The 10,774-nt window shown below is 42.6% G+C and overlaps 1 protein-coding gene across 1 annotated transcript; it reads right to left on the minus strand.

The window, feature by feature from the left end:
- Positions 1–2,102: 2,102 nt before the first annotated feature.
- On the minus strand, positions 2,103–4,597 carry LOC121841297 (myosin-7-like). Its single transcript, XM_042308450.1, has 4 exons — positions 4,527–4,597; positions 2,501–2,531; positions 2,276–2,414; positions 2,103–2,182 (listed from the first exon to the last, which is right to left on the minus strand). The coding sequence occupies exons 1-4, from the start codon at positions 4,595–4,597 to the stop codon at positions 2,103–2,105; spliced, it is 321 nt and encodes a 106-aa protein (XP_042164384.1).
- Positions 4,598–10,774: the final 6,177 nt, after the last annotated feature.

Consider the following 10,774-nt stretch of genomic DNA (forward strand, 5'->3'; position numbering starts at 1 on the left):
AATAACGGGGGCATATAAGCAGACAATGAAAGCTCTTACAATATTCGATAATGCCGTTTGTCTCAAACAGGCTATAGGCTATATGTGCACCACCAAAAACAGTAGGCTACATTCTGAGGAGAGGGACCACATTTTTAGTGTGAGACACAGGCTACTAACAGGTACACAATATACACTTAGTATTACTTTCTTAGCTACTGTATACTATACATATCTTCCTGCCATATTACATCATTTATGCAGCAGACATATTTTTGGGACTCACCGTTGTTGTGCTGTACTCACTTGAACGTGGCGTGGCGGTCCTTCTTGTGGACAAACGTTGTCATCAAATCGTGTCATCAAAGTCTGGCATTCTCTGGATTTAAGGTACTTTCAAAACAACTGGGAACTCGGAAAAAAAACAAGGTCGAATCATGACGTCAGTGATCTTCAGACACAATGGCTTCAAGTGATTCCTCTCAACACAAATTCGACAATGGAGTATATATTAGCTACATGGTGAAATTCAACCATACATGTTTATTTTGTTGTATATATTTTTATTCAAGTTTTACAAAATGTTCATCAATGTAAGTACAAAGATTTTACCATATCCCAACTGCCCTCCCTCCACACAACACATTCACCAAACTTGCTTGGACTGGATAGCATTATATTGATGACTGTATTATGTACCTATTATGTAATGACTACTGGAAATACCTACTGGGAAACCTTAAAGCATCTCATCAGAGGGGAGCCTCTGCAAGCCATTGAAGCATGATATAAATGGTTGCCATTTTCTAACAAATGTATCATTGGAACCCCTAAGAGAATACTTCATTTTCTCAAGCTTTGGGAAGAACATTACATCGTTAAGCTATTGAGCTATTGAGAAATAGAGTGGGGCTGAACAGACTTCCACTGGAAAATAATTCTATGCTGAGCTGATAAGGATGTAAAAGCAACCATATCGGCGTGTTTTGGGTCCAAGGAGAACAAGCCTTCTGGAATACCAAAAACAGCTATCGGGACATGGCTGCAGGTTCATTTCAAGCACCTCATATACATTTTTTAAAATAGAATCCCATTAATTTTGTAGTTTAGAGCATTGAATAAACATGTGACAAAGGTCACATGCTGAGACATGACATTATCACACATCATTTACATATATTTCAGAGAATCTGGATTTGGAAAAATACACTCTATGTAAAACCTTAAATTGTATGAGACCAAGACAAATCGCCTCATCCCACCACTACAGTGTAAATTCAACACCCATTTCTCGTTCCCAAGCAGATTTTGTTTTGTTGGTGGAGTGTTTGTCATATGACATAATACACAGATAGATCTGAGAAATGACTGCTTTCTGTTGAGGTAATAGAGTCAATATGCCATCCCAGGGTTGGCAAGGGGGTGGAGAAGGGTAGCCAGAAAATTGGGAGGAGACACAATGCCTGAATCTGAAGGTAACGGAAAAAGTGAGATGGAGGCAAATAGTATTTAGAGGCCAGGTTGAGAAAACTAGAAAAAATTCAATTTACATGTCTTGGAAGGACTTAATACCTTTCCTTGTCCAGTAAGAGAAAACATTATCTATTGGGGAAGCGGGGAATAAGTCATTCTTATCAATAGGACCTATAGTAGATGCAGAGGAGAAAATGCTGTCGAAACTGGTACCAAATGGTACCAAGTGTGGAAAGCACTACAGGATTGCCAGTATAGTGAGAGTGGGGCGCTGGGAGAGAGATGCAGAAATACAAGAATGTGCCTCTAGGTGGCACCATGGGGTATCTGGAGCATGTAACCAGAATGGCAAGTTCTGAAAGTTTGCTGCCCAGTAATAGCATAAAAAGTGCAAGCCCTCCACTAAACTTGCATCTCTGAAGTAAAGAACTACTGACTCTGGGTACCTTTCCCCCCAAGAATATTTGGTAACAGCCTGATTGAAAAACTTTGGTAAAAACAATGGGATAGATTGAAACAGATAAAGGGATTTGGGTAAACTGTTCATTTTTACAGTATAGTATAGTATAGTATAGTATAGTATAGTATAGTATAGTATAGTATAGTATAGTATAGTATAGTGGTAAGCTACTGTAACCCATCTCTGAAAATCAGATTTCATTTGCGTAAGGATGACCCTTGACTAGGTCAGCAGAGTTCAGACCCATCAGATATGCAGCTTTGTCAAGATCTGGAAAGGCAAAGTTTTACGACTGAAAGATTTTTAGATTTTTCAGATACTACTTTATAATGAAGTGAGAGGTTTTAAATCCTCAGCACTCACCCTCAGTGCCATCTGCCTCTGCTTGCTCCTCCCGCTGTTTATTCTTGAACTTCATGTTGCCGTAGTGCATGATGGCACCAGTCAGCTTATAAATGCCATTAATCTCTTCTTGGGCAAATCCAAACACATTAAAGGCATCCTAGTTCCAAATGACAGGTCATTGTTTAGCATTGGAGAAGGGGTTGGAATATTATTGCATATACAGAGTATAGATATATTATTCACATCAGTAGCCATTAGCTCATCTGCATCATTGGGGCGGCAGGTTGGACTAGTAACCGAAAGGTTGCAAGATTGAATCCCCGATCTGACAAGGTAAAAATCTGTTGTTCTGCCCCTGAACAAGGCAGTTAACCCACTATTCCTAGGACGTCATTGAAAATAAGAATTTGTTCTTAACTGACTTTTTAACTGAAACACTGGTGTGTTTACGGACATATTCAATCAATCCCTATCCCAGTCTGTTGTTCCCACATGCTTCAAGAGGGCCACCATTGTTCCTGTTCCCAAGAAAGCTAAGGTAACTGAGCTAAACGACTACCGCCCCGTAGCACTCACTTCCGTCATCATGAAGTGCTTTGAGAGACTAGTCAAGGACCATGTCACCTCCACCCTACCTGACACCCTAGACCCACTCCAATTTGCTTACCGCCCAAATAGGTCCACAGACTATGCAATCTCAACCACACTGCACATTGCCCTAACCCATCTGGACAAGAGGAATACCTATGTGAGAATGCTGTTCATCGACTACAGCTCGGCATTTAACACCATAGTGCCCTCCAAGCTCGTCATCAAGCTCGAGACCCTGGGTCTCGACCCCGCCCTGTGCAACTGGGTACTGGACTTCCTGACGGGCCGCCCCCAGGTGGTGAGGGTAGGCAACAACATTTCCATCCCGCTGATCCTCAACACTGGGGCCCCACAAGGGTGCGTTCTGAGCCCGCTCCTGTACTCCCTGTTCACCCACGACTGCGTGGCCACGCACGCCTCCAACTCAATCATCAAGTTTGCGGACGACACAACAGTGGTAGGCTTGATTACCAACAACGACGAGACGGCCTACAGGGAGGAGGTGAGGGCCCTCGGAGTGTGGTGTCAGGAAAATAACCTCACACTCAACATCAACAAAACTAAGGAGATGATTGTGGACTTCAGGAAACAGCAGAGGGAACACCCCCCTATCCACATTGACGGAACAGTAGTGGAGAGGGTAGTAAGTTTTAAGTTCCTCGGCGTACACATCACAGACAAACTGAATTGGTCCACCCACACAGACAGCATCGTGAAGAAGGCGCAGCAGCGCCTCTTCAACCTCAGGAGGCTGAAGAAATTCGGCTTGTCACCAAAAGCACTCACAAACTTCTACAGATGCACAATCGAGAGCATCCTGTCGGGCTGTATCACCACCTGGCACAGCAACTGCTCCGCCCACAACCGTAAGGCTCTCCAGAGGGTAGTGAGGTCTGCACAACGCATCACCGGGGGCAAACTACCTGCCCTCCAGGACACCTACACCACCCGATGTCACAGGAAGGCCATAAAGATCATCAAGGACAACAACCACCCGAGCCACTGCCTGTTCACCCCGCTATCATCCAGAAGGCGAGGTTAGTACAGGTGCATCAAAGCTGGGATCGAGAGACTGAAAAACAGCTTCTATCTCAAGGCCATCAGACTGTTATACAACCACCACTAACATTGAGTGGCTGCTGCCTACACACTGACTCAACTCCTGCCACATTAATAATGGGAATTGTTGGGAAATGATGTAAAATATATCACTAGCCACTTTAAACAATGCTACCTAATATAATGTTTACATACTCTACATTATTCATCTCATATGTATATGTATATACTGTATATACTGTATATCATCTACTGCATCTTTATGTAATACATGTATCACTAGCCACTTTAACTATGCCACTTTGTTTACATACTCATCTCATATGTATATACTGCACTCAATACCATCTACTGTATCTTGCCTATGCCGCTCTGTACCATCACTCACTCATATATCTTTATGTACATATTCTTTATCCCCTTACACTTGTGTCTATAAGGTAGTAGTTTTGGAATTGTTAGCTAGATTACTTGTTGGTTATTACTGCATTGTCGGAACTAGAAGCACAAGCATTTCGCTACACTCGCATTAACATCTGCTAACCATGTGTATGTGACAAATAAAATTGGATTTGATTTGATTTGATTTAGTTAAATAAGTTAAAAATAATAATAATTAATCGGAGTTACAGCAGTCTCTCCTTGGGAGATGAAGGCATAGTCATAGGGATTGCTGGTGATGAGTAGCATTTCTGAAAAGAATTGAACAGCTCAGTTTAATTTGTGTTCATGCTGTGGTATAGGTCAAAACAACTCAGTATTAGGATTGGGGTCAATTTGAAAATTGCTATTGTGTTATATTATAAATAGATGACAAATTAGCCATAATCAAGTTTCGAAAAACTGCACTACATTTTGAGGGTTTAGAACGGAGCAGAAGACATATGTAAATGATTTGCTGTAACAGACAATTAAGTTGTTTTCTATTCTAATAAGTGGGGTGTGGCTGTTGCTGTCTCTCAAGTTGTTGGCTTGTGGGGTGTAACCTTAACTCTGTCTTGTTTATGTCACATTGTTTCCCTCCCTTTGTCCTTGAGTACAACTATAACCCAGTGAAATTCCTGCTGAGTGCCAGACTCTGATTGAGATGGACAGCTTGTGAGGTTCATTGATATCTGAGTTTAGCTAGCAGTCTACAAAAGTGTCTATTCATGGAAATTCGGTCACACATAAACAAAGCAATTTAAGATCATTACTATAATAATTAGGACAATGATCGTCCTCGTATTCTCGCGGGGCAGAAATCTGAGACCAATTGGTACAGTCTAATTTACCACCCTAAGATATTCCTGAACAACGTCTATTTGCGCCCCTACTGGATGGAAATTACAAGTGTAATGGCTGTGCTCAATGCAATGGCACTTATAAATGTAGATCTTTAAAACACCCACAAACAGGAAAATCGATCCCAATCAAAGGTGTTATTACATGCTCCACTAAGGCAGCTATTTATCTTATAACTTGTCCTAATGTGGGTAAACCAAAGTGTGAATTAAAAGTACGTATCTCAGAGCATCGTAGCACCATTAGGTGCAAAAACTTGACTTACCCAGTTGCGGCCCACTTTTTGGAAGCAAACCACTCGATTTCGTCTCTGCGTTATATTGGCATCGAACATGTCACCCTCCCTAGGAGAGGGGGTGACCTTGATAATTTATTGTTAAAACGAGATGCTGCCTGGATCTTTAATTTAAAGACCCCAGCGCCCTTCGGTCTCAACGTAGACTTTGATCTGAAGCCATTCTTGTGATTATTGTGACTTTGACATTGTAATTGTTTGAAGCTTGTGTAGTCTAAAATGAATTTATGATCGTATGCTATCCATTTGTTGTTTGTATGCTGTTCTTTGTATGATATTTTTATATTTGAGAATTAACCAATGATATTAGGCCACTCTTGGCCATGATTGCAGACACCTGTGTGTCTTTTGACATTATATAAACGAGTCATCCCGCAGTGTTTGTGATTAAACCCTGATGAAGACAGCTTGGCTGTCGAAACGTTGGATATTACATTTTTGCATCTGAGCTCCTAGAGTGTGCGACTCTCCTTTATTTTCAATGTTCGTCCTTGAACAGAAGCATCACTAAAAGTAAATAATAATTGTTTTAATCAACGCATGATTGTCGAGAGGAAACATTTCTGAGAAGCATTCACTACGAAAAACAGTTTGTGCGTTTGATTGAAACATAGTGGGTAAATGGGATGGGAATGTGGATTCTAAGCTTGAGGGCAGGAGGCTACAACAGCAAGCAAATGGTTAAGTTTTAGGTCAGGGGTTAATTGCTGCAACTCAACCTTCTTCTAACACCATCTCAAGGAGGAACTGCTCCAAAGTACGTTGTTGAAGCCTCTTCACTGAGGATTGTAGTTGTGTTTTATGTTTGTTTTTTTGTATATATTTTTAGGTGTTTACAGTGAAGCTGTGAAACCTATTGTTATTCTCTGTATTCTCATATGTTTTTCCTTTACATGGTCAAATAACTCAAACATAGACCATGAGTAACTTGGTCAAAAAGAATGCCACCAATTGGCCTATAGGTGGCGTTGTTATAAGCAGTCTCACTTAAATCCTCATATCTGTTGCCACGTTTCCCCAACCCCCTTTTTCCCCCCTATTTCGTGGTATCCAATTGTTTAGTAGCTACTCTCTTGTCTCATCGCTACAACTCCCGTACGGGCTCGGGAGAGACGAAGGTTGAAAGTCATGCGTCCTCCGATACAAAACCCAACCAAGCCGCACTGCTTCTTAACACAGCGCCATCCAACCCAGAAGCCAGCCGCACCAATGTGTCGGAGGAAACACCGTGCACCTGGCAACCTTGGTTAGCGCGCTCTGCGCCCAGCCCGCCACAGGAGTCGATGGTGTGCTATGAGACAAGGATTTCCCTACCGGCCAAACCCTCCCTAACCCGGACGACGCTAGGCCAATTGTGTGTCGCCCCACGGACCTCCTGATCGCGGCCGGTTACGACAGAGCCAGAGTCTCTGGTGGCACAGCTGGTGCTGCAGTACAGCGCCCTTAACCACTGCGCCACCCGGGAGGCTCTGTTGCCACATTTGACCTAGAGACTTGAAATTTGTATGTAGGTGACTTTCCACATGCGGAGCAAATCTGTCTCAAGGACCCTGTCAGGATAGATTGTCTTCCATCCTGGAAATGTTATTCCATCCAGGAAAACCTATTCTCCTGAACTATAAATCCAAATAATTTGTAGGCCCATGGTTGGGCTCCCAAGTGTCGCAGCGGTCCAAGGCACTGCACCTCAATACAAGAGGCGTCACTACAGTACCTGGTTTGAATCCAGGCTGTATCACATTTGGCCATGATCGGGAATCCCATAGGGTGGCGCACCTTGCGACACACCTTGTGGCCATCCTTGTAAATAAAAAAAATTGTTCATAACTGACATGCCTAGTTAAATAAAGAGTAAATAAAAATTATAATAATGGTTCATCTCCTGATTTAGTGATCTAAGGGATCTAAGGGATTGGTTAAGAGATGGCTGCGTTATTGATAAATCAGGAAATCTGATTTTATGTGTCCATTTAAATCCTTTGTAAATCCACTCCACAATGGCCTATCAACTTGAAACATTTTAGGGTCATCAAAGAAATTAATTACCATGATGAACCATGTTAAATTTGGCATTGATATCTTTAAAAATGAGGAAACTATTAACATGAGGCCTGATGGCGCCGACAGAGAGGGCTACCTCGTTTCTAGTCCTTAGGAAACCTTGCAATATTTAGTATTTTTGTGTATTATTTTTTACATTATTAGCCCAGACAATCTTAAGTGTTATTACATACAGCCGTGAAGAACTATTGGATATCAAAGCGGCATCAACTTACCAGCACTACAACCAGGAATACGACTTTCCCGAAGCGGATCATTTGTCCTCACCACCCAGGGCATTTTAACCGATTCCAGAGACCGACCGAAAACAATGCCGCCGAAGAAGAGGGAGTCGTAGTGGTCTTCTAGTCAGACTTTGGAGGCGCGCACACCACACATCGCTTCCGAGTATATTACTCGCTAATGTCCAGTCCCTAGATAACAAAGTTCATGAAATCAGGGCAAGGGTTGCTTTCCAGAGAGACATTAGGGATTGTAACATACTCTGTTTCCCGGAAACAAGGCTCTCTTCGGATATGTCGGTACAGCCACCTGGATTCTCAGTGAATCGCGCTGACAGGAATAAACCTCTCTCCGGGAAGAAGAAGGGTGGGGGTGTATGTTTCATGATTAACCTTAACCCTAACCCAACTGCATTATCTCCCAAGAGAATTCTCTTTGTTTATTGTCACAGCCTTGTATATCCGCCCTCAAGGAACTTCACTGGACTTTATGCAAACTGGAAACCATTTATCCTGAGGCTGCATTTATTGTAGCTGGGGATTTTATCAAAGCAAATTTGAGAAAAAGGCTACCACAATTCTATTAGCATATCGACTGTAGCACTCGAGTTGGAAAAACACTGGACAATTGTTACTCTAACTTCCGCGATGCATGCAAAGCCCTCCCCCGCCCTCCTTTCGGCAAATCTGACCATAACTCCATTTAGCTCCTCCCTTCCTATAGGCTGAAACTCAAACAGGAAGTACCCGTGCTAAGGACTATTCAATGCTTGTCTGACCAATCGGAATCCACACTTCAAATTTGTTTAGATCACGCGGACTGGTATAGGTTCCGGCTAGCCTCAGAGAATAATATCGACGAATACACTGATTCAGTGAGTGAGTTTATAAGGATGTGTATAGGAGATGTTGTACCCACTGTGACTATTAAAACCGACACTAACCAGAAACCGTGGCTAGATGGCAGCATTAGAGCAAAACTGAAAGCGCTTACCACCGCATTTAACCATGGCAAGGCGACTGGGAATATAGCAGAATACAAACAGAGTAGTTATTCCCTCTGCAAGGCAATCAAACTAGCAAAATGTCAGATTAGAGACAATGTGGAGTCGCTATTCAACTGCTCAGACACGAGACGTATGTGGCAGGGTCTACAGACAATCACAAACTACAAAAGGAAAACCAGCCACGTCACGGACACCGACGTCTTGATTCCAGACAAACTAAACACCTTCTTTGCCTGCTTTGAGGATAATACAGTGCCACCGACGCAGCCCGCTACCAAGGACTGTGGGCTCTCATTCTCCGTTGCCGATGTGAGTAAGACATTTAAACATGTTAACCCTCTCAAGGCTGCCGGCCCAGACAGCATTCCTAGTAGCATTACGGACATATTCAATCTCTCCCTATCCCAGTCTGCTGTCCCCACATGCTACAAGATGGCTACCATTGTTCCTGTACCCAAGAATGCAAAGGTAACTGAACTAAAGGGACTATAGCCCCATAGCACTAATTTCTGTCATCATGAAGTGCTTTGAGAGACTAGTCAAGGATCATATCACCTCCACCTTACCTGTCACCCTAGACCCACTTCAATTTGCTTACCGCCCCAATAGGTCCACAGACGATGCAATCACTATCACACTGCATACTGTCCTATCCCATCTGGACAAGAGGAATATGTAAGAATGCTGTTCATTGACTACAGCTCAGCATTCAACACCATAGTACCCTCCAAGCTCATCATTAAGTTTAAGGCCCTGGGTCTCAACCCCGCCCTGTGCAATTGGGTCCTGGACTTCCTGACGGGCCGCCCCCAGGTGGTGAAGGTAGGAAACAACATCTCCAGTTTGCTGATCCTCAACACTGGGTCCCCACAAGGGTGCGTGCCCAGCCCCCTCCCGTACTCCCTGTTCACTCATGAATGTGTGGCCATGCACGGCTCCAACTCAATCATCAAGTTTGCAGACGACACAACGGTAGTAGATTAATTGATTATCAACAACAACGAGACAGCCTACAGGGAGGAGGTGAGGCCTCTCGGAGTGTGGTGTCAGGAAAATAACCTCTCACTCAACGTAAACAAAACAAAGAAGATGATCGTGGACTTCAAGAAAGAGCAGAGGGAGCACCGTTCTATTCACATCGACGGGACAGCAGTGGAGAAGGTAGAAAGTTTTAAGTACCTTAGCGTACATATCACTGACAAACTACAATGGTCCACCCACACAGTTGGTGTGGTAAAGAAGGCGCAACAGCGGCTGTTCAACCTCAGGAGGTTGAAGAAATTTGGCTTGTCACCTAAAACCCTGACAAACTTTTACAGATGCACAATTGAGAGCATCCTGTCGGTCTGTATCACCGCCTGGTACAGCAACTGTTAGATATTACTTGTTAGATATTGCTGCACTGTCGGAACTAGAAGCACAAGCATTTCGCTACACTTGCAATAACATCTGCTAACCATGTGTATGTGACCAATAAAATGTTATTTGATTTGAACATGGAACTTTTTTGACTTTGTAACGCTAATGCTTAAAATAATCATAAAAATCTTCTCATGGACTAAAAGTCAGATTCCCTCAGAATGTGGTCTTTGGTCTCATCACAATAGTTTGATTAAATAACATTGATATATTCAAAGATGGCAACAATATACCAGTAGATGAATATATTTCAAAAATCTTCTTCTTATGAACCATAGGACCAATTGACACCAAATGTGGAATGAAGGTCCATGGTACTTGTCTTAAATTAGTTTCAGTGGATATATATTCACTGGAAACCTTAGATGGCTGCATCAGACCAGTTGGTGGCACTACAGATGTCAATGACACCAGTGGCACCATAGGATACTAGAGCAAAAACTATTGATCAAGTAGACCATGTCTCGTGTAAATTAATGATAGATTATGCAATGAAAATAATGCTGAACATTTTTCACAAATCTTAACATGAACTATTAGTCAAATTGACCCCATAATTGGTTTAAAATCAATAAGTGGC

This window comes from Oncorhynchus tshawytscha, linkage group LG29 (assembly GCF_018296145.1).
Source record: "Oncorhynchus tshawytscha isolate Ot180627B linkage group LG29, Otsh_v2.0, whole genome shotgun sequence".
Classification (NCBI taxonomy): domain Eukaryota; kingdom Metazoa; phylum Chordata; class Actinopteri; order Salmoniformes; family Salmonidae; genus Oncorhynchus; species Oncorhynchus tshawytscha.